Source organism: Acanthisitta chloris, unplaced genomic scaffold, assembly GCF_000695815.1.
Source record: "Acanthisitta chloris isolate BGI_N310 unplaced genomic scaffold, ASM69581v1 scaffold5699, whole genome shotgun sequence".
NCBI classification, from domain to species: Eukaryota; Metazoa; Chordata; class Aves; order Passeriformes; family Acanthisittidae; genus Acanthisitta; species Acanthisitta chloris.
In genome coordinates this window covers 7,634-32,159 of record NW_008693031.1, presented here as the reverse complement: position 1 = coordinate 32,159, position 24,526 = coordinate 7,634, and the positions used below count along the sequence as shown (strand labels likewise).

The 24,526-nt window shown below is 43.9% G+C and overlaps 1 protein-coding gene across 1 annotated transcript; it reads right to left on the bottom strand.

Moving 5' to 3' along the window:
- Nucleotides 1-568: 568 nt before the first annotated feature.
- On the bottom strand, nt 569-11,659 carry LRRC32 (leucine rich repeat containing 32). Its single transcript, XM_009082910.1, has 3 exons — nt 11,369-11,659; nt 7,679-7,769; nt 569-2,509 (listed from the first exon to the last, which is right to left on the bottom strand). Exons 1-3 carry the CDS (start codon nt 11,389-11,391, stop codon nt 569-571), a joined length of 2,055 nt encoding a protein of 684 aa, XP_009081158.1. The 5' UTR covers nt 11,392-11,659.
- Between the last annotated feature and the right edge of the window lie 12,867 nt (nt 11,660-24,526).

Sequence of the window (24,526 nt, the reverse complement as noted above, 5' to 3'; positions counted from 1 at the left end):
CTACACAGCTTCTTGTAGCCCATCCTCTAGACCATAATATCTTTTCAGGGAGAGACAGTGAACATCTGATCTGAATCATGGCCCAGGAATAGCTTTCCTGTGTATTGTTTCACACTTTAAAACACCTTTTTGCAGTCTAACCTCCCATGACCTTTAAAAATAGATATATTATTCTTCTGCACTGAAATGCAACTGTATGAAGTGAGTTCCCAACAGTTTTCCTTAGAAATATAAACCTTTCAGTCCAATGTTAGCTGGTTGAAATTCATTCTCCAAGATTATTCTTTTTAAAAGCATTCACCCCAGAGCTGAATTTCTTCACATTAAACCCAGTTAAATAGGTATTGCACAGGAGGGGTAAATTGCTCCTCTTTGAGTTGAACTGTGGACCTGATAAATGTGGCAAATTCTCCTCCCAGTTCCTGCAACCCAGTGATGAAATACAGGGGCACTTCAAAAGCACCTTCAAATCCACAGCTAAAAATCAAAGGTGAGAATTGTACCCTTCATTTCTACACACTGTCAGTGTAGCACCTGATTTCTTCAGTTTTCAAGGCATTTTGTGTTCCTATGCTTTAAACTGATGACTAAACTTTTGCCTACGGAAGCAGAAAAATGACCCCACACCAATGATGATCACAGATAAAACCAACACAAATGTTAATATAATAAGGAAGTTGATTTTCTTCAGATCCTCTTTTTCACAGTCTTCTGGTCTAATGTTACCAATGTGCACTTCTTCCTGGTACCCAAAGTTCTGAGTGTATCGGCACGTTAAATACTCCACGTTGGGGATCTGGACATTTTTGTTCTGGATCATTGAGGAGAGCCAGATGTTTCCACAGCAGTTGAGTGGGTTCCCAGTGAGATATAAGTTTTTAAGAGAGTTTTCTAATGCTAAAATATTGCTGTTCTGTAATGTACTGAACCTATTGTTCCGTAGGTCCAGAACTTCCAGTGGAGAGTCACTACCCCACTTAGGCAGCCAGTTCAGCTGATTTTCAGAGAGGTTTAAATGCTTAAGGTGACTAAAACAAGGCAAGTCAATATTTAAATCTATCAGGCTATTGCCATGTAAATACAAATATTCCAGAGACTCTTCCAGGCCTGATAATGCTTTAGGTTCTATTTTCAGTCCAGGGTTCATGGAGAGATCCAAGACAATCAGAGAAGTCTTGTAGAAGGTGTATGCGGGGAGAATGTTCAGCATGTTGTCAGCTAGGTACAAGTACTGAAGAGTAGGAGAATCAACAAATGATATGCAACCACTTTCCTCCCCAGCAAGTCTTTGCTTAGCTAATCCTGAGTACATGCTGCAAAGGCTGATGTTATTACTCTGCAGATTAAGCAGCCTGAGGCTAGGAAGTCTTGAGAAGATGTCGAACTGCAAGGTTTGGAGATGGTTGTTTTGAATGTAGAGCTCCTTCAAATTTGACAACACACCAGCATCAAGGAGAAGGTTCTGTAAAGCATTGTGGCTCAAGTCCAGGACAGTCAAGGAGATCAATGCACTGTCATAACTTACTGCAAATGCCTGAAGACAGTTTTTACTGAGATTAAGGGTGTGAAGGGACAACATTGATTCAAAGAAATCATCTGGAATGGATTTGATTTCATTATAACTTAAGTCTAAATATACAAGTTGGGCTAAATAAAGAGAACTTTTGTTTCTATTTTGCTTCTGATCAAGAAGCTGGAAAGAAGCATCCAGCCATTCATTTTCCATGTAGTCCATTTTATTATGAGGGGATTCAGCAGTGAGCTGGATTAAATTCTTCGATAAATTCAGAGTTACCAGATTATTTACCTGAGGAAACACTGGGAAATGAAGCAGTTTGTTTTCACTCAGATCCAAACATCTTAAACTGTATTCATCATCTGACTTTGTGGTGTGGAAGGTCTCAATGCTGTTCCTGCTAAGGTCAAGTATCTCCAGCTGCCTGAGGTTGAAATCAGAGATGCAAGTAATTGAATTCATGGAGAGATTGAGTTTGGAAAGGTTCACTAGAGTCTCAAATGCACCTTCTTCTATTTCCATTATGATATTGCTCTGAAGATCTACCTCCACAAGACGGGGAGATCCCTGAAACATCTTGTGTGATATCATTATAATACTGTTGTCTGCCAAGGACAGATATCGCAGTGCTGGAGCTTCTTTAATGAAATACTCAGCCATCCCATTGTACAGACTGTTGTGGGACAAGTCCAGTACTTCCACCTTGGGTAAAAGTCCAATCCCTTCTGCCCCATTTTGAGCAAGTTCATGTAAGTGATTGTTGGCTAAATTTATTTCCAACAAACTTGTCATGTGTGCGAAGACACCAGGAGTGATGAAGCTAATCTGATTAGAGCTTAAATCCAGGCACTGGAGGGAAGTGTAGAATGATAACGACGTTTCAGGGAGTCTTTGAATCAGATTTCCAGACAGATCTATTTTGTTTACATTCGGATGGAGGTCATGAGGGATTTGGTAGAGGTCTTTGTTGTGGCAAAATGCCTGTGAGTTTGTCTGCCAGAAAAAGAGAGAAAAGGAGTTGTCACATGAAGAATGGAAAACATTTTTGCGTTAAATACAAGAAAAATAACATTCAGCATTCAGGCAGATCCTACTGCTGAAACACTTATCACACCACTTTTTCTGAGCATTCACAGCAAGAGCAACAATCCCAATTGCTAATCCTAATTAGCTTCTTTGCAGTTAACAGCACTCATTTCATTCTAAACACATTTCTGACTTAGAACAACAGAGTTTTATCTGCACATGATATCTACTAAATGTTCTCCTATTTGTACCTTTCTCCCAGACTCATTTTAATAGTCCCAAGTTAAGGAGTTTTGCCCTTTTTCCATTGCAATCAAGCACCATTTCCTCTTTTTTGTGCCAATGTTACTTGAATTTTCCCACTTTCATCACTGTATTAGATTTGCAAACTCTACCTACAATAGTAAGCAGTACTTAGAAGAGCTTCAGTCTGTTGGCAGCATGTGTCCCAAAGCAAGGAGGTGTGAAAACATATAAGAATCCTATAGCACAAAACCTGACTCTCCTTCATAGTCACACCCTCAAATATTTGTTGATGCCTTCCTTTAGCCATGGTTGGTTAAGCAATGGGTCATTCAACAACTGAAACATTTCTGATGCCAATCTCCAAACTTTTCCTGCTTTTACCATCTACATTTATCCTTTTCCTAAGGCAACAGTTCCCTTCTACTTGCATGGGCAATACGTCTTACGAAACCACTCGCACAAGATACCTGTGGTACAATATGGAAAAGACAAATGATGTCAAGCCAGCTCTTGAGAGGGCAAAAGCTGTGATGTGCAGTGAGGTCCATGCCTTTTCAGGCCAATTCTCAGCAGCAGGGTAGAGAAAACCCCAAGTGGCAAAGTCAAATCTTCTAGATACATCTCTGTTTAATTGCAGCTAGGAGTGTGTCTGTGTCCAGAGAAAAAATTGGAGTGTGTGTTCATAAGCAACATTGAAAACATGAACACGACCATCCTTGCATAAATGTCACACTCTGTTTTGTTATTAAGGAGAACATACAGTAGCAGGAGGAAGTGGAATGTGAAAGGCTTAGGCAGCATTCAGTTTACTGGAGGAAAACTCTTGTTATTGACGTATTTGGGTGTCTGTGTTATGTACTGTTTGTAGAAAGATCAGAAAGGAAAGGAAGAAAAAGAAAGGAAGAAAGGAAGGGAGAAAGGAAGAAAGAAGGAAAGAAAGAAAGAAGGCAAGAAGGAAAGAAAGAAGGAAAGAAAAAAGAAAAGAAAGAAAAGAAAGAAAGAAAGAGAGAGAGATCTGTTGAATCTTCACTTCTGAAGAGAAGCAGAATCCAGATTCCATGACGCAAAGCTTTTCAAACATTAAAAAAACATTAAAAGTCAAAAACATTAAACCCCATCTGTTTCATATGAACTTCGAGGTGAATGAAGTGACAGTTCTCTTTAGGAGAAGTGAAGCACTGGTCAGCGTTTTGTGAATCTCTTTTGCATCATCCAGGTTTTGGAGACCACACAAAAATGTGCCAGAGAAGTGCAAGTCCTCGTCCAAACTCTAGATATACACAAGCTGCTCCACAGTCCTTCCTACAATACATCTTTCCCAAAGATCCTAAGTAAATTGACTATTAAAACCTGAACCCTTTCTCTTTTTTTCCCTCCCACTCACTGAAATCTCCCCTAGCTAAAAAAAAATTTGGAAAAAAATGGGAATTTTCTGTCTTCTCCCTGATATTATTTCTTTCCTGCAAAGTCACCTTAGACTTGCTCATTTTGAGTTAAAATATGCCCAGAGTTGGGCTTAGCTCTGAGGCACAAATAACGGAGCCTCTTCTTATTTGGTTTGTGGAAGAGGAAGAAGCCAGAAGGATAGAAAAAGCCAGAGAGAAAAAGCAGCAACTGCTTTGCAGCCTAAGGCAGATGTCAGGTTTCTTCCCACACCTGGAGCCAGATCTCAGCAACAGCTGAGCACCCTCCAGTCCCTCTGGGCACCTCTTAGCACAGTCCTTATCCAGCTCTTGTCAATGCCAACAGGCTGGTGTTCACTGGGGTTGATGGGGGGGAGGTCAGACCAAGTTCACCATGTATCTTGCAGGATACATGGTCTTTAATCTGCATCCACAGAACCCTCCTAGTTATAAGAGGACCTCAGTGATAGGAGGACGTATACCTCTCACTGTCTGCCATTTGTTCCTATATTTCCCCTCACATTTTTCTTTTTAAACTTCCTTTCCTTTTCACTGACTACGTTGATCCTCACTAAATTCCTTATCTAGTCTCTCCTGTACCATCTTTTCTCCCCTGAGGTTCAAACTGCAGGAATTTCATTCTCAGCAGCAGCAGGACGACAAGATGAAGTACATCTCAGTGGAATGCAGCAAACTGCATCTGTTTGGTGTATCTCCCTTCCTCTCACTGCTTAGCCCAGTAGGTTGGCAGCCTGAGACTGGAAAATAGGTTTTTGTCAGTCACATGTTCTGGCTTAATCATGTCTGCCAGAGCTGCCATCAGTTTATTTCAAGACCCTTGTCATAAATATTGCAGGGTGAGGAGCTCTTGGTCACTTCAGTGTCTGGTCCCATTCAGGTGCTGGTGAAAAAATGACCCAACAGCACAAAAACTGAGCATAATTTGGATTCTGAATCCAGTTCTACATTGCTCAGCACTAGGTGGAAGCTGTCACCCACTTTAGTTAGAGCCCTACAACAAAGAAGTTAGATCCAAGGCTCCACTCATGTTCTCCTTTATCAACTCATAAACATTTGAAAGGAAGAATTTGGGATAGAGCCACTTGGCCATGACCTGCGCTTGAATAGTGTCCATGATCATTCTTAGAAGAGCTGCCCAGGTACTCAGCTACATGACCAAACCTTAGCAGTTTGCCCAGGTACCACACAACATCTGACCTGTGATAACAGGTTATGCACATGTCCTTGCATGACCTCAATGCAAGGTAAGATGGTTTCATAGTATCATAGTTAAGGGGTTGGAATGAACCTTAGAGATCATCCAGTCCCAACTCCCTGCCATGGGCTGAGACACCTCCCACCAGAGCAGGTTGCTCAAGGCCCCATCCAACCTTGAACACTGCCAGACTTGGGGCATCCACAGCCTCCCTGGGCAACCTGTGCCAGTGTCTCACCACCCTCACGGGAAAAAACTTCTTCCTAATACCTAATCTAAATTTCCCTCTTTCAATATATATGTATTACTCCTTGTCCTATCCCCACAGTTCTTAATACAGAGTCCTTCTCCAGCTTCATTGCAGGCCCCTTTCAGATCCTGGAAGGTTCTATGAGGTCTCCACACAACCTTCTCTTCTCCAGGCTGAACAGCCCCAACTTTCTCAGCCTGTCCTCATAGGGAAGGTGCTCCAGTCCTCTTATCAGCATTGTGGCCTCCTCTGGACTTAGTCCAACAGTTCCATGTCCATATGTTGGGACACCAGAACTGTAAGATACAATTTCCTACAATCCTTTCCCTTCCATAAATTATTTGAAAGCTCCTCCTTTGCCAATTAACACAGATTCACAGAATCATCTCTCTTTGGGAGGTAAAACATGATCTAGTTGAAGCCTTGCCTATCCTTGGAAAGCAACATGAGTTAGGAAGAGCCTCCTGACATTTAAGCTGTGCATTGTTGTCTCACAAACAGGTCAAAGTGCCATGACTTGTATAATCAGTGCAGCTCACTCCCAGTCCTACCAGAATCTCAGAGGTCTCTAGGGACTTCCTTACTTCCTAAAGCTTCTTTTATGAGACTTTAGTTTGATGACAGAAGCACCAGTGGTGAATCACAGAGGGGCACAGGTTTCTGACTCATGCCTCTTCCACAAGATTTGGGATGAAAGTTTCCCTCTGCTATTCTGAAGGTGTCACCACAGGGGAAGTACCATGGAAAACAGAGAGGCTGTGAGGAAAAAGAATAATGCAGGACTCTCAGCTCCTTCTTTCTTTAAGCTGTGTTTGGATTTTTCACCAAGTGCCCAGTGAAGGAAGACAATCAGCATCGACATTAGCAACACTGAGCTGCTGATTTATACCAGAGGAGCATCCCAGCCCTGACTGCAGCGTGTTTTCTGTCAGGGCTGATTTTACCCCAGCCTAGTTGCATTGTTGGCTTGATGAAAGCAGTTTACAGTGGAGTAGTGGAAACAAGCATGTGTTTACTTCTGAGCAATCAGCCTGGTCTGTGACCCATCAAGAAATGGGACAGGATGGATCTGCTTGTATTATTGCATGTCTCATACAGCCTTCCTGTCACTATGATACATGGGACCCAAGTTGTCATGTATACAGTGGCTTCATCAGTCTTTCCTCTCCAGCCAATGAACTGAGCTGCCCAGTCACCTTCCCAAGATCTTTTTATATATACTAGGTCTTAATTTCTCTGGAATTCAGGAAGTGCAGCAATATGGCAGGGTGGGCAGGAATGGAATGAGTCCCATAAGGGAGATGTGTACAGCAAGCAAATTATTTTTTCCCTATTTTGGAAATTCTTGAGGATTTGTGCTGAACAGCTTCAATGTTCAGGGTAAAAAAAAAAAGTATTTTTAAACAGCCTGGTACAGTCAGAAGCAGTTGGAGAGGGAAGGGAAAAAGTTCAGCTGTGAATAACATTTGTTGTACCAGGTCCTTGCAAAAATTCAAGGAGCAAATTTTGTACTGGAGTCAGAGGTTGTGTCACTTCTCTTGCCTCCAGCAGAAGTCAGGTACAACTTCCCTGGCAGCACTGCTATGTCAGGGCAGAGGAGGTCACCCTGTTATTACAAAAGGGCTGGTATAGATGTATTTCACAGAAGATGTTTTATTTAAAGCAAAAAGGACAACTGATGTAAAGGAGTTGATGTTAGGTCTAGGTTCTTTGACTCAGCCACAGAATCCCTGTAGAGTCTTGGGGAAATCAGGTCAAATTTCTTTTAACCAGCTCCTCCTTTAAAAAAAATGGAGATAATGACCCTTCTTCCCCCTTTTTATGTGCTGTCATCATAATAAGGGCATAGCCAGAATGCTAAGCATGCCCTAACCCTGAAGATCCAACTTCTGCCACCACAGAGGACCTGGTCCTGGGTGTTTCCCTTCTCAGAGACTCTAACTGTTTGTGCAGTACCTATAACAAAGGGGCCCCAACCTCATTCAGGATCTCAAGGGGCCTAAGCAGGGAGACAACCTTACCATTTCACAGGGTTTCCCCTCTGTGGGCTGAGAGTTAGAGGTTCCTCCGTTCACCACTGCCAGGAAGAAGATGATGTACAGGTTCATGGTTCTGCAGGTAAAAGTACTTGTGGTTAGATATCTAATGGGACACAGTGGTCAACATATGCAAAAGGTGGGACCAGATCATCATCTAACAGGGAGAAGGACACAAACAGTACTATAAATTAACCCATCTCTGAGTATACAGCACTAATGACCTACCAAAGTGTAGCTTTGCTTCCCTTTCAGCCTGGTGGGAAAAGAGATTTATAATGAGGACTTTGGAAGAAGGTCCAAGGTATTTCATGGGTTTTCCCCAGTGTGATTTCAGCTGCTACCTACATGATACCCAGGTCACCCAGTGAAGTCCAGACGCTCATGCTGGGCAGTGTGTCTGGCTCCATGGAGAAAGACAACTTACCAAGTTACCTTGACACTTCCCTTAGATCCATCTCAGGTGCTTTGAACTGAGCTGAAGTTTTGGGTTGCCAAGTCCTGAGCAAAGTGAATTGGTGCCACTCAGAAACAAGCAGCACTGGCAACAGTTTCCATTCCCATGCACAACATTTTCTACTCCTCTCATCCCAGAGTGTCAAAGAGTTTTATGCATTCATCTTTATAGAATTAATGCAAACAGCTTAAAGAATGGACTGAGAACTTCTTGTTCCAAATGTTACTTTTTCAGCTTATACATCCCAGGCAGGCTTTTAAATACATTTCAAAGGAGATCATAGAATCATATGTTTAGGTTGGAAGAGACCTTTAAAGATCATCAGTCCAAACCCCCTGCCATGGACAAGGACAGATGCCTTACAAAGAAAGAGATATAAAATGGAATGTATTTGTGTGAAACAAAGGATTCATAAGAGTTTAACTGTTTGGAAATCATTCCATAAAAGAGCAGAGAAATAATGGCAAAAGGAGCATTGGGAGTCCTGCGACTGGGCAATGACAAAAAATCACAATCAAATCCAAGGGAAAGCATTCCTCCTTCAAGCAGCTTGTTTCTGAACAGACACTAAATGAGGTTTCTGCCTGTGGTCATCTCTGATGTGACCTCAGGATATCACTTCTTCATGGCAGACCCTGCTGCCAACATGCCAAATCTGCCTGGTTTTATATGGCTTCTTGCAGGCACATCTGAGCTGGTCTTGCCTATATTCAGAGCCAGTGAGGCACAGACTGGCCACAACTGGAAGCCATGCACCAGTGCTTAGCTAGCACCACTCTTAAGTCTTTCCTGGTGCAAGCCTGGATCTGGTGAGCTCCAAATGGACACCAATCTCATGCACATGAGCCACCGAAATCCAGCATCAATGTACTGTTGTGGCTTCCACCCACAGTGACTCAGGAGACGAGCAAAAAAAGAGATGGGATCATTCCCATACTCCCTTGCAGCAATGGCAGTGTCTGAACAGCAACGCCAACAGGCTCATGATGGGAACCTGCCCATCCCTTCCCAAGTAGAGAACAGAGTTGTTTACTAGGAATAGAGAAACTGTGGAACATTAGATCACAACTACTGTTTTCAGATTGCACATTCCTTCCATTTTCCAAAACCAACCAGTGATGGATGTTGATCTGAGACCCTGAGGTGAAAGAACTTGGGGTTTGTCTTTGGGTCTCAGCAACAGTAACAGAATTGTGTTCCTCCCTTCTAAAACCAGACCAAGGATGTTAATTCTCAACCTTTTAATTAATGTTTGCAAAATATGCCAAAATCACCCTATGGAAGGAGGAATTGCTTGTGTCACCATCTCTAATGTCTCAGTTATCCCTGTCTGTTTCTCAGTCCCATTCTTAGAGGAGCTGGTGTCTCCTCTAAGGAGGAGAAAATTAGTTTTTCCTGAGAGTATTAGTTTGCTGGAATGGAGATAAATTACAAACATACTGATGATTACAAGGCTTTACTCAGAGCCCTCAAACAGAAATGCTTTCTGTTTAGATCCAATGAATTAAGCTGAGGATATTACCCACAGCAGGGCACTACCCTGATGGACAGTGTGGTCCATGTGCTCTGCAGTGTCTTCTCTTGTCACACTGTCAGTGCAAAAACACTGTCCCTCTGTTTCTTAAATAATAAACCTGATACATTTCACGGTCTTAACGTACTTCAAAACTTCCTAAACTCTAAATTTATTAAGCAACTGGAAAACTGAGGTATTAAAACACAAACAAAATGTGATTTAATGGCTTGGCTGTGTAAGGCAGATCTGTGGTAAGCAAGGATGGTGTCCTTCAAGGTGTTTCTAAGGCCCTGTCACATCCTGAAGCACAAGGACATGGTGGTCTCTGCCAACATAAGACCACATGGACTCTGTCCAGAGGAGGGTATGCCACTCCTCATAGCATCATTTAGGTTGGAAAAGCCCTCAAAGATCATCGACTCCAACTGTTCCCCCAACACTGCTTAGGACATCACTAACCCATGTCCCCAGGTGTCACATCTACACATTTTTTTTAATCCTTCCAGGGATGGTGACTCCACCACTGTCCTGGGCAGCCTGTGCCAGGACTGGAAAACCCTTGTGGTGAAGAAATTTTCCCTAATATCCAATCCAAACCTCCCCTGGCACAACTTGAAGCTAATTCTCTCCTGACCTGCCATGGTACAGTCCAAACTCCTTGCTCATAGAGATTCCCTTCCCAGGGTGGTTTTCAGTTTAGCTGTCCAGCTGAGGAGCTTTTCCTGCTTAGCTATTCTTTGGACAACTTTTAGACCCTCCTCAGCAACACCTAGTGTGACACAGCACTGTGTCCCACTCCCAGACCCTCCTCAGCAACACCTAGTGTGATACAGCACTGTGTCCCACTCCTCTCTACCCTCTGGGCAGGTTTCAGCACACTCCACACCCTCTCCCAGTGCAGGGCTCAGGGTTCACAGGACTTCCATGTTTCAGGTGGCAGGGGGGACTCCACTGACACCAAACCCTGCCTGCTGGCACTGGTGTCGCTAACCTCACCTTACAAAAGCAGCTTGGGAGCAGCAGTAGTAGCAACTCAACCTAAAGGAGCTTTTATTGCTCTGAGGCTTTCCCAGAGTTGAAGCAGCTTCATGCTCAGTCCCAGTTTTGCTCCCACTGGCAGCTGTGCCAGAAATCCCAGCATACCTCAGAACAGGATTGAGCTCTGAACCCTTTTCAATGTCACAGCTTTCCATCATGGTACTTCAAAACCTCCCAGCCCCAGTCCCAGATGGAAAGTACAGGTGGTTTCAGGAGTCTTATTAAGTGGGTCAAATAATTTAGCTTCTAGAAAAAGCGTGGTACCCAAACCACGTCAGCATGTTCATTTCACTAGTGGAAGGGCAAAGCCAGAGAAAGGCAATGATTTGCCCCAGGACACATCTGAAACCATGGAAAAATCGGGATTTAATCCCAGGTTTCCCAGTTCCCACATGCCTCTATCTCTACTACAATATTAACCCTGAAACTACTTCATAGATATTGCTTGCAGCTAACAAATTGCAGCACTTCCCAAATTTCCCCAAGGTAATTTTTGTTACTGCTTAGACAGTTAACAGAGACATTTTCCTGTGCCAAGTAAAGTTAAATACAAGAGAACACACAGAACACAAACCAAACTCCCCTGGATCTGTTCCTTTTCCACACAAGTCTGCAGCTAAGTTAGAGCCTTCAGGGTTACAAAGAGTGACTATTTCCCATTTACCTTGTTTGAAAGGTTTCCTGCATCCCCAAACACAGCTTATCATCTCTTTAAAAAGCATATCCAGAGCTTCAAACCCGACTCAGTCCTGGTACCGATGGAATTCTTCTTCAGCTTCCTGTTCACCCATTCAGGACACCAAGAGGTTCACTCCTAATTTCAGAGCAAAGGCATTTTCAGGGAAATAACCGTATTTGGGACAGAGTCTGCTTTAAATTACGTTGCTTTTCTTCCTCTCTGGGCTCTTGCTGGGTCCTAGCCACCGCTGTGCTCCGGACGGAGTCAGCTACTGTGCGACATCCTGAAGCCTTTCCTTGGGGCAGGCGTTGAGAAACGGGGATTTTTGCCAGAGGAACTGTCAGGATCAGGCTGTGGGTTTGCTCGGGGGAATAAGTGACTTATCACTGGTGCCATTGTTTGGCTGCATGCGTGGGGCACGGCAGGGTGTTTACTTTGGGGCTGTGTGTCTGTGAATTACATTCCCCGGGGCTGGTTGCAGCCTCCTGCACTGAAATCTGTCTCTGCATCTTTAGGGAAACAGTGCTGGAGGATTTCAAATTCATGGCTGATAAATATAAAGCCCAGAATTTGGAAATTTGTGCTGGAAGAAATAACTATTTCTCCTTGCAGTGGTCCCACAGCAATCTGCTGGCAGGACAGGGATTCAGTGTTGGCTGCAACACACCCGATGGGTTTTCACGGCATGAAGTAGGAATTAGCGATCTATGTAAAGGCATTTTCAGGTGAGCTGCTGAATTTTTGGCTGCACGGACATCATCCTGAATCTACTGGATCTGCTAGGAAGAAATCCCGTTGCAAAGGGGTGTTTTGTCAGGCAGAAGATGATTTCAAATTGCCTGGGAGTTCAGCTTTTTATTTATTATTTTGTGCTGCCCTCTAGGGCTGGAGTAGCCGCCTAATTGCTGGTTTCCTCGCTCTCTTTTTCTAATTCAGTCCTGCTTCTGGAAAATTCACCTTTACATAGACTTTCCCTTTGCTTTCTCCCAAAGTCACAAGCCTGAACTGTTGTAACACACTTTTCCTATGGCTGAAACAATACAGCAAAGAGCCGAGCTCTTAGCATCTCATGTGCTGGGTAATGCACCCTGAAACGAGAGGCATAGAACCACAGAACCACAGGATGGTGTGGGGTGGAAGGGGCCTTAGAGCTCATCTAGTTCCTACCCCTTGCCATGGGCAGGGACACCTTCCACTAGACCAGGCTGATGGTCTAACTATGAAAATGCTATGAGAAGATAACAGGGAAGAGTGTGATTAGGTGCAATGGATAGAAAAAAAACACATTAAGCTCCCAGGAGAACAGTCCACCAGTGAGGTTATCACAACCCCAGACAGGTTTCCCTTAAGTGAGTTCTCATCAGACTAATTTTGATCCCCTTCCCCCAAGCATGTCATGTCTTGAGCTTCCTTGATTGGAGCTGACTGCAGTGCTGTTTTCCACTCGATCCCTTTGGCATTCTCCTTGGAGTCAAGCTCTCCATCTGCAATCCTCTTGGGCTAAGCAGGAAACTCCTGTTGAAGCTGAGTCCTGCTGTGGTGTTCAGAGGATTAAATGCCATTTGGATGCTCTAGGTTTAGAGTTCACCTTGTCAGCAGTGTGCAATAGCACTTGCAATGCACTGACACTTCCACAGGGAAAAACCTCAAATATTTGAGGTTTCCAAGAAAAAAAAACAATTTTTTTTTTAGATAAGATATTTTGGTTTGATTTGGATATGGAGTACAAATATAATGCCTGTAATGAAGAGGAGCAAGTGGGCAGGATGAATCCAGCTTCCTATTTTTCCACACCTGGCTGTTCAGAACACTTTGGGAAGTTTGGATTTACAGGGATAAAAATAGCAGAGGCTTTGTTGGTTGTGCATTTTAAAAAGTCAACTCTGTTCCTCAAGCTGTTTTACTGTGTGGCCAAGCAGCTGTGCCAGCTGAACTGTGAAGAGCCTGGGCAGAAACAAATGCCAAAGCAGGAGGGAAGGGCATGCACTGATTCTGTTGCTCAGGATGTCACTCGTGAAAACCACACTTGCAGAGGACACTGAAAGATCAGTGCTGTCCTTACCACCTTTGTTCTTTCCTGAGGTGGAACTGGCAGCAAACAGTTTCAAAGACACTGAGGCATTTGGCCGATTTCCCATTTTAAGGTTTATTTTTTTACTTTGGGCTACGCAGCAGTTTACACCTTACAGTGGTGTTGAAACATGAGCATCATATGGGCTTGGTGAACCACATCTGCAGAGCAAGTGTCACCTGCATCAGATAGGTCATAGAATCCCAGAATGGCTTGGGTTGGAAGGGACCTTGAAGCTCATCTAGTTCCAGCCCCTCTGCCATGGGCAGGACACCTTTCACTAGACCGGGTTGCTCAGTGCCCCATCCAGCCAGCTTCATCTCCATCAGGCAGATTGGAGAATCAAGCTTTTTTTCCCACAAAACAGTGACTGTTGGATGGCTGTCCCATCCCACTGACACCAAAGGGTTTGCACCTGCAACTCTGTGAAATCAGGCCCTTCCTGATTTTCCTGTGGTCTCCTCAGCAAGTCACTTCTTGCCCAGTTTCTGTCCACATCAGTTGAATTTCACCCTATGTCACCTGAAGCCAGGGGCACCTTGTCAGACCTCTCCTCTCCTCCAAATCCTTTTTCCAGCATGGCCCAGAGCAAGAAGGAAAAGCAAATCCCAGCCTCTGGCTCTCACCAGACAGTCTGTAATCTGCTGCAGGTTCCCAAGGGTTTCAGAGAAACAAGAAAATGTCTTGAGGATTATGTGTCTTGAACCTCCAGACCTTTTGGAGTCTGTCCATCCAGAATGCTGCTGCTTTCTAAGGCACAGCATTTGGGTTGAGCCCTGTGTCAAGCTGTATGAATCAAACTCTCCAGAGAGGTAAACAAACCAAGTTCCTGCCTTAGAAAGTGGGTCTGAACTGCAAGGGCAGGAGTGGGCTGAGTCTTGCTCCCTTTTGGCTGGAATAGCTCCCTGGTGATTCATCCCTCCGGGGAGCTGAGACAACATTTATATTAACCCTATGGCCAGTGCCATCCTCAGTCACAGCTTCTGAGAAGCAGGCCCAGCTCCAGCTCCTGAGAGTCTACAACATCTCCAGAAGCTGCTTCTCATGGTTTGTTTTGCATCTGCACTGTTCTTGGTGTCTGATTCAGCCTCCTGCCTCCCTGATGTTGGGTCCACATATCACAACAGGGACTCGTTATCCCCAGTGTGGCTTTCTTCCTGTGTTTTGAAGCTGCATCCTTCTCTTTCTGTCCTCTCTCCATGTGTACCTCTACCTGGCATTCAGCATTTCCCCACCAAAGATTAACATTTCCAATTAATTCAGGGTTCAGCCACTTTCCCTATTTCATTCACCACTTTTTCTACTACTCTTTCCAGGAAAGAAAATGTAAATGAGTGAGAATTGCATGAAAACCACCAGCCTGGAGAATTGTGAGAAAGGGGCTGTGCAAAGGGACAGCAGGAGATGGGAAAATGAAAACTCTTGTGTCAGCAAAAAGTAACATGTACTGGCATTTGCAGATTAAACTGTGAAACACTCTCCCTGGAGAGAAAAGTTCCTGGGGAAACTCAGATTCAGGAACCAAAACAGAATATTCTCTCACCAGTTTATAATCTAAGTGCAGCAAAAAGAGACAAAAATAGGCTTTTAATTCAGCATATTTGCTTTATTGACAGTGAAGTCAGTATTGGGGAAAAGGTGTACTCAATTTATATGATCCAATAGGAGACAAAATGAGTAAAATTATTTCTTATAGATCTGATTTGCATGATACTGATATCTCCCTTGAATCCATCCATTGCTGTGTTAGCAAAAGGCCAAGCACTGAAACAGTCACTGTGATGGAACCATCTGCTTAAAAAAGAGATGACTCTGAATTTTTGCCATTGAAAACTAAAGGATTTCAGCATTTTAGAACACTAAGTTGATTTTAGAGTTGGAATTATTACATCTTAGCAAAAATCCCAAATTTTCACTGTTGTGGAAAGCCAAACTTTTTCTTCTAATTCAGGGAAACATATTAGTCTTTTATGAAAATACTTTTATTGAAATTACAACAGGATTTAGCTTTAGAAAATGATCTGTGACTTTCATATCAACTATGATTTTCTAAAACTTTACTAGTTCTAAATATTACCTAAATATTAATTCTCAAGGTAACAGTCCAGATGCAGCAAAACCCTCATCATTCACCCAAGGTGACATTCAAGCTGTCAGGATCAGGAGTAGCAAAATAACCCTGCCAGCTCCCACCTCACGCTTCAACAGGGAGAGCTCAATGACAGCACTGATAGGAAGAAGAGCAGACAAGCCAAACAGCATTTTGCCTCTTTTGCCCAGGCACTGTGTGATTTGCCCAAGGCTATATTAGGATTTGGTGTCAGAGAGCTGGCGAGTGGCATTTAATCAGTGTACAATGCTGATCTCTGCAGCACTCCTGGTTCAGAGTGCTATAATGCAGTAATACCATAAATAGACTAAAGTCTTGTGAAGAAAGAAAAAAAGCCAACCATCTCCCCATCTTCTCTTCCTGCAAACACAGAGAATAATAACAAAACCAGTGCCTGACAACTGGGTTGTTATAAACTAACTGGTGCTTCCTTAACGTAAAGGATCTAACTTGCTGCAGAGCAAGTCCCTGGTGAATTAAATATACAGCTGTGTGGACAGAGCCATCCACACAGTGTGTTTATCCAGTTCCTCAGCCTATTCATAAACACAGTATATTGCATTTATACAGTACCTTCCTCATCTGTGTTATTTTGCAAGGCTGCAGCTCTAAGTCAGCAGAGCCCCCATCTCTCCCGCAGCTGAAAGCTCAACTTTCCAGCAGGCTCCCGGCTTCGCACGCAGCTCCACATACCTGCTCTGTGGCTGGAGGAGGAGGAGGAGGTTTCGTCTCTGCCTGCAGCCTTCTGCCTCCCAGACTCTCCCAGAAGTCTTTCCAGCACAAGCTGAGGAAGAGTTTCCTTGGGGAAGTCGTACCTCTGTTGCATGCCAGCTGACTAAAACTCTGCGAGCTCTGAGAGAAGTTTGAAGTCACAGGGAAAAAAACTACTCCCCATAGACTGGTCCTTGAATTCATTCCTTTGCAGTCATGAGCTCTTATATATTCCCAGGCTCCCATGAGCACGTGGATACATACCTCTGTAATAGTTTTAAAATGTGTGTGTCCTCTGCCTTTCTCTTGATTTTCCATTTCGTTCATTCAGCTTTGGCTTATTTCCTGCAGTTTCTCAGCTGGTAATTACACTCCTCTCGTATTGACACATGAAACAGGCTGCGAATACCACAAAAAATCCCCTCCTCAGGCTTTGGGGACACGTGCTTGTCTCTGAAGTTAGTTGTGCCTGTCCCACAGCTGTCAGCCTGCAGACTCTCAGGGGCTGGGGTAAAGCAGGGGCACTGAGCTGGCTGCAAACCCTAAACTCCGAGTCCATGCAGGATGGGGTACATAGGAAAGGGAGGGAAGCATCACAGTAGGGTAAACACATTGTGTTTGGTATCCCAACAACTCAGGCATGTCTCTGTGGCACAGCAGTGGAATGGCCGAGCACACCCTTGGGGGAAAGGATAAATTCAATTTAATGCTTGAATGGGTAATAACATAAATGCCTTCTACAAAGGGCAACGGGATAGATTTTTCTTTTCCTTGGGCGTGAAACTCCCTTTTATTTCAGAAGCAACGATTTTGCGTGAATCAGTAGGGGACCTGCACATTGTCTGTGTTGTCTTCATCTGCTTAGACATGCCTGATACCTGGGCAGGTGTACACTGGCTCTTCATGTTTGTTTGCAGCAGTGCAATCCTCTGATAGGGATTTGCCAGCTCCTCAGTGGGTATTTTAGGACCAAACTGAGTCTTGGCTTCACCAGCCAGGACAAGACCTCCCCTGGGTCACCCCACTGGGGAGCTCCCACAGGCACCAGGGACCAAAGCAAACTTCCCACCTTCTCCCCTGAGGAGCATCTTCACTGAGTGACCTCCCCCTTGGAGGAGAGATTTGCCTTCAGCATCATGTGTTTTCCCCCTTTTGCACTTAGACCTGCAATGATGGCCAAGATGTTTCACCAAAAAAAAAGGGGGTGCTGTCTCCCTTCTCCTGGACAAAATCAATTCTGTCCCACTTTCCTGCGTCTGATTGTTCAAATCAAATAAAACTATGTCCTTTTATGCTCTGTACCAAACAGTTTTGTGAATTCTGCAAAACACATGCAAGCTCCAGTCTTTGCTTCTCTGTGACAGGTTAGTTGGTTCTCTGTCCCACACCAGCTCCTGTGAGTCAGAGTTCTTTCAGATCTGCACCATACTGCGAGATTCAAGATGAAAACATCTACAGATATGAAAGATGTGGATCGTTAAATATCACAGTAAATACATTTTGCTTGTGTTGCTGCAATAAAATTGCAACAAGATTAATCAATTTAATGGTAACACATACATAATAGCAAAGAAGTAAACCAACGATCTTATTACCACACTAACTCATGCCTGTGTACATGTATAGCTGTATATGCATATTTATTAAAGGACAAATGGCTCAGCTATTAGTAAATGAACAGTTTCTCATTGACTTTTCTTGGCAACAGAAGCAGATCTGGAGGTGCTTGTTTTGTACAACAGTCCCAAAACCTCATGAATGTCCTCAGAGTAGCACTTTATGTGACATAGGTGGTCCCAAGAATACAGGGTAGTACCAAGGAGTGAGCATATGGTCTGAAACCCTGACAGCCCCATGCCATGCCTAAACTAGGTGTCCACTACTGCTCCATTTTGTGACACTGTGCCCAGTAAATACGGCTGTTCTGGTTGATTTGGCATCAACTCAACAGTGATGTGTTGATGAACATCTCCTACCCAAGCCAAAACTCACTTCATAGTCCATGTTAGCCTATTTGGCTGGGACTGACAAAAAGAGTTTACCAAGGCACAAGGACATATTGTATCCCTTCCTGTCACCTGATGACCTGGTAATCAGGCCAATCTGATGGCCAGCTTGATGCCACAAGGATGTCTGTGGACCTGCTGCTTAGAAATCGGGGTCCAATTATATTTCCCAAGTGGTGTAGGGCTAGCTAATAGGAAAATGGCCTCCCACAGAAAGGATAGGAAGTCTCCCAACATGAAATTTCAGACTCATATGGGAGCAAAAGGAATTATGTTGTTGTTAGACCTCCATCTCTGTGTGTAGGCTGCAGAAACTTGGGTCAACCTGTGGCTGATTCCCTGTGACACCTGAGTGCAGATGCTTCTCCAGTTACATCTCTCCCACTAAAGAAATCTCTCCCAGGGAGTGATCCCTAGCCTGATCCATACAGACCAGGCCCTTCTTTCGAGCAAGCTGGCTATGTCCAGGCCTGTAGCACTCAGATATCAACCTCTGGATGGTGCCACCACAGCGCTGAGGTCGTTATTTCACTGTTTGCTTTCTTTCACAATGCCTTGAATGAAGTGTGGACAGTGTGCAAAGCTGCTGTGGAATAGTGTAGGAGGACTGTGCAGAGCAGAAGTAGCCGAACCTGATGCAGGCTCTGAAGGAAATCCAAGAACTACACCCATCTTGGAGGGAGCAAGCTGGTTTGGTGGGAAAGGGTGCCCATGAGAGAGCTAACCCTCAGCATGTTTGACTGTGGGGAGTCAGGTTATCTGACAGCATCAATGTACCCCATGAAAGAATCTGAGGACACTAGGAGGGACACCACACCCTGAAGGCTTGTAGGATCTTGCCTCCAAAACTGCTTACAAACAGCAGTCCTGCAATAATTTCTGCTGCTACCTGCCATGCACAAATCCTACATATCTCCATACTAGGGCAGGAGGATGTGGCAACCAGCAAATCCCACTTCAAACAAAATAGGCCACAAGTCAGTGCTGGTCATCTCCTGGATCATCAATCCTGGATCATCTCCTCCCCCTCCACGTCTCCTGGGATTCTCTCTCTTCTATGGGTGAGGTGAACAGGCTTGGTTAGCAGGGCTGGCATAGACACAAGCAGAAATATATGAATAGAAAGCAAAATTCCCAGCTGCTGAGATGCTCCGAGACATCACTGCCAGTATAAGCATCGTTATCTTGAGATGACATTAACCCAGTTGTTTTTTAGAAATTATACTTTTTAGTATAATTTTCTTCCCTTTTTAGGAAAGAAAAAAAAAAAGAAAAAAAAGAAGAGTGCAAGAGAATCACTGACAGGTTTTAATGACTTGCAAAAGATTAGAGGTTGACCACGTGCTCACCTCACACTTAAAATAGGCTATATCATGTCAACAGGATGCCCAACTCTAATTATAAATTATATTTCCCCAGACTAAACAAAGTTTGATATTTATGCTCCATTTCCTCCAGCTCTCATTATAGCCTATTCTTTTAGAAACATACATGAGGAAGATGAAATCCAAAAGCTTTGCTCTGGCCACTCTTTCTCTGTTCCTGCTGCTGCTGAGGGGAGTTGCCACCATGAACATGATGATGAGTCATACACTGGGATTTTGCCTTGGCTTGGTGCTGATGCTGGTGGTGAGCAGGATGGGGAATTTGTCCTGGTCACCAGGTCAACAGTGATTCCTGTTCCATTTCAGCCTCATCATATGCTGCCTGCAGGCCTCAGGTACTCTGTCTTTAGTTGAACTTGAAGAAGATGCTGCTCTTGGCATCTCCCAGGACTAGGTTTGGCTCAATCCCGTCTGGTACCAACCATAGCCTTCCTCACCTTAGGCCACAAGGACACTGGCATCACAAGCTGCAAACATACCTTAGCTAGCTCCAAATCAAGTACCAGTAACTCAAGCAGCTGTGAAATTCATCCCAAAAACAGGGTAAAAAATGCATGTCCAGTTCTCCTGGGACACTCCACACTCACCCAGACAGATATGACCAGTGATGAAGGAGTCAGCTGTGTCCATGCAGCAATTTGAAGGGTTGGCAGAGTCCTAGCTCATCTTGTCACTCTTGGATGACAGGGTCCCCAGGCACTGTTTGATGCCTAGACAGGCAATGCCAGAAAATTGAGCAAGAACGCAGAATTCACATAATGGTGCTCAAGACATTCGTGGAGTGCTCAAGGGATGTTGTACATCACTTGGAGTGGCAGATATTGTGGAAACTCCTGGTATAAGCAGTTACTAGTGCACGATATAGATGAGGTGACTTTGGTGCTAAGGATCTTCTGCAGAGTGGGAGAGCACAAAAGAAAACACAAGTAAGTTGGGAAGCAAACAATGCCCCAGATGTGGGGGTTGCTGGGGCATGTGACAGTGAGGCAGTAAGAGAAGAGAGAGAGAAAACATGCGAACAAAACTCCCGGGCAAGTAAACTCATATCACAGGAGCTGCAGAGCATCCCACAGTTTATGGAGGGTTGAAATAGGGCAAGTGGAATTTGTGCTTGAAGCATGGGGAGCCAAAACTGTCCCCAGGGTCCTCTGGTTTTGTTTTCCAATCCCTGTGGGCCTCAGTCATACATCATTGCCCACTGAGACTTTGAGATATGGCTTGCAAGCAGAGCTGCAAGTGAGCATCTTAAGAAGACAGAAATAGGGGGAAAGACCTTCTGCTGTGCACTTGCCCTGCCAGCTCAGATGGTTGGAGGCAGCCTGCATCCAACCCAGATTTTTTTAGATGTTTCTGGTCTTTTTCTGCCCCCTGCTACCATCTCCAGGGCCATCTTCTAGCCTGTGCTTGAACATCCCAAAGCTCCATCAACGCATTCAGGAAACTGTGCTCCGTGGGACAAATCTAGTTTATCTTGAAATGCAAACCAAATGAGACTGATGTGGTTTCTCTTGCAAATCTCTCTCCTATCTCTGCTCTACCACTGCAATAGCAGGAGGATCTATGAATCAGATGGTGCCAAACAAGCTGCAGAAGTTTTCTCTGTTGTCTGTGCTAATGTGGTTAAAGATCATGTTTCCCTCTAAAACTCCTGCTAGTTTTTAAAGTGTGAAATTACATCCATTCTTCTTCATTCTTTTCATTTTCTTTTGGGTGGGAGAATGAAGGGGAAAGTTGGTCTCTCATTCTGATGTTTTCAGTCCCTGCTATTGACTCAGACCTTATGAAAATTAGTCTAAGCTATCATCACCATTTAAATAATCCATTTTCCCTTTTTGTTGTCCCTTCTTTCCACCTCCTTACCATGTTCACTTTGGCTAGGTGGTGTCTCACTGCAGAGAAGCTCTAGTGAAGGGATTGCTGGCATTATACCTACAAGACCTTGAAGCTGATCATGACACAGGTATTTTTCAGCTCTTGCAGAAAAGGATTTCACCACAGTGGGTTGAGAGTGTGATCTAGGCTGTCTTTTGCCCCTTCTATGTTGATTATTTCTTTAGGCAAATGCTGAAATGAAAAGAAGTTTACAATCATAATCCTTGGGAGAGAAGAAATGAGTTAGAAATGCTCAATTTTTGTCATGTTTTTTAACCCCTTTGATCCTTCCCATACAAGGGGCTGTTATGTCATCATCTTTCTTTATAGCCCACAGGTGGATTCTGGGTTATTTCCAAAATGTATTTGCTTCCCACAGAGTGTTTTTGCTTTTCTTGAATAATACAACTCCCACCCCAATGATGCATTTTGGAATCTTTTTTTTGCATGAAGGAAAATGTTTGGAACCCTGACTTAATCTCTGAGCACGGTCCTTGCTGTGCTGACACAGTGTATCGTGGCAGTCCCTGTGTGCAGTGCTTCATACTGCTGGAGGAGAAAGGTACCTGCACCATCTAATAACCCTCTGGACCAAATAATGTATCTCAAATATGTCACAGCAGCCCCCAGACAGGTAGAAGAAGCAATGGCAGCAGCTTTGAAGAGCTGAGTAAAGTCCTGGCCTCGTATTTATTTGTAACCCCAGAATGATGTCATAGGCGAACAAGATGAGCTATCTCCGATCAAACAGAGACATCTGCAAGGCTGGTTATCTGTCAAAAGAGTCACTGATTTTGATATCCTCCACAGTTCATGGAAGGAAATGAAAGCCCCTCATGCTCATGATTCATCTCATTCTCCAGCAGATGAGTCACCCACAAGGAGCTCTGACTTTCTCCTGTGAACACGAAGGGAGTGGTGAGTGAGTGACGCAGACAAAGATTCAAAATTAAGGGAAATGAGTCCCCCTTGTAGTCAGGAAACAGAGAGCTGGATATTTTTCTGGTTGTGGGTGTACCTCCTGCTGGTGTAAATCCCAGCTTTCCAGCCCAGATTTGACATATCCCTTGAAATACCTCCAGGTTTCCTTGAGACAAGTCACTTGGAGATGATATCTCTGGATGTGTTACAAATTTTATAAGTGATTCTGCCATTCTGTTGTTGCTTTGAGGGTCTGACATCCATCACCCCATTGAGCAAAGCCCTGAAGATGATTTCTGCCGTGAGGAACCTCTGTACCCCTATAAAACATCTCTCCATACACAAATGTAAAGATCTTTGTTAAGAAATTGGGATGCAGCTTCTGGGGTTAGACTATACCTCCCTTTTCCTCTAGTCAAAGGCACTGGGTTTTAGACAGTGATCCTTACAGATCTCATGACTCATCATATCTAGAAGGTCTGTCTGTGCCATGTCATAAGCGTCTCCTGGTTGCAGGGGTGACTGTCTTAGGATTTGCTTTCTATCATCAAGTCCTGTATTTTTATCCCCTCCATATCATGAGTGTAAGGAAGACAAGCTCTAATTTGTTCATTGGGCCTTTACAAAAGGTCCCTGATTCTGCTAGCACACCTCACTTAATGGATGAAATCAGCTGTTCTGAGGACTCGGGACTATGAGACAGGCACATTGGTTCAGATCAACATTGCTGGATTTAGGTCTCATTTGTTTTCAGCTCTCAGGTAAGACATTCTTCATAAAAGATCTGTCCTTTTCCCATACATCAGTGAATATGCACCTATGCCCAGTGAAAAGTGGAGACACATAGCTCCCACTGACCTTCCCATTTGCACGGACACACACGTGCCAATATCCGTGCCATGCATGAAAGAGGTTTCAGCAGCAACACTGAGAAGTTTATCACTTTTCATTTGTGATACTCCCATGGTGAACTGCTCCCAGCTCAGCCCATTTCATCCTTGAAAAATGCAGAGAATTTCTAAACAAGTAAACAAAACCAAAAAATAGCCATCACAATGTGCCATAGGAGGCTGTTATAAGGGTTAAGATTCAGGATAAAAGCTGTTGTGATATTAGGAAGGTTTTTACAAGGGTGGTAAAACACTGGCACAGGTTGCCCAGAGAGTCTGTGGATGCCTCAGCCCTGGCAGTGTTCAAAACCAGGCTGGACAGGGCTCTGAGCAACCCGAAGAAGAATCCCTTCACAGAAAGGATGATTAGACACTGGAATGTGCTGCCCAGGGAGGTGGTGGAGTCACCATTCCTAGAGGTGTTTAAGGACAGACTGGACGTGGGACAGTGCCATGGTCTGTCTGACATGGTGATGTTAGATCATGGGGTGGATTTAATAATCTCAGAGGTCTTTTTCAGTCTGACTGATACTGTGATTCTGTGATCCAGTTGAAGATGTCTCTGCTCATTGCAGAGGAGGGTGGACTAGATGAATTTAAGTGGTCCCTTCCAACCCAAACTATTCTATGGTAAGAAAATCATTGGAGATAATCAAAGAAAACAGTGGTGATATCTTTCTGACCGCTGAAGGATTTACTCATTGACATGTGCAGGGAACACACAGGACAGCTGATTTTCATATTCTTTGCCTGCCCTCTTGTGGTGAATGGCTGATGATTCAGTGTATGTGTACATTTATATTTATATACACATATGTATATGTACATATATACATATGCATTTGATGTAAATGGCAGAAAATGCTTTCATCTCAATTGTTCTTTGAATTTAATGTTACAGACGTGAGCAGTAGTTAATTGTTGCCATTGTCTGTAGCTGGGGTTTTTTTAATGCTGAAGATTTTCCTGTGGCCGTGCTAAAATTTAGTTCAGATAAATATATCAGCATCAAAATAATAGTATAGTGAAATATTTGTTCCAGCTTGGAAAGACCAGAGAGGTCTTCATGGGTCCTTTTCCCTTCTATAAATAAACTCTGCTGAAACTGGGAGAGCTGTACAAAATCAGAAGCAAAATGTTTTTGCAGGAACAGTTCTTGTAGCAAATACAGGACAGC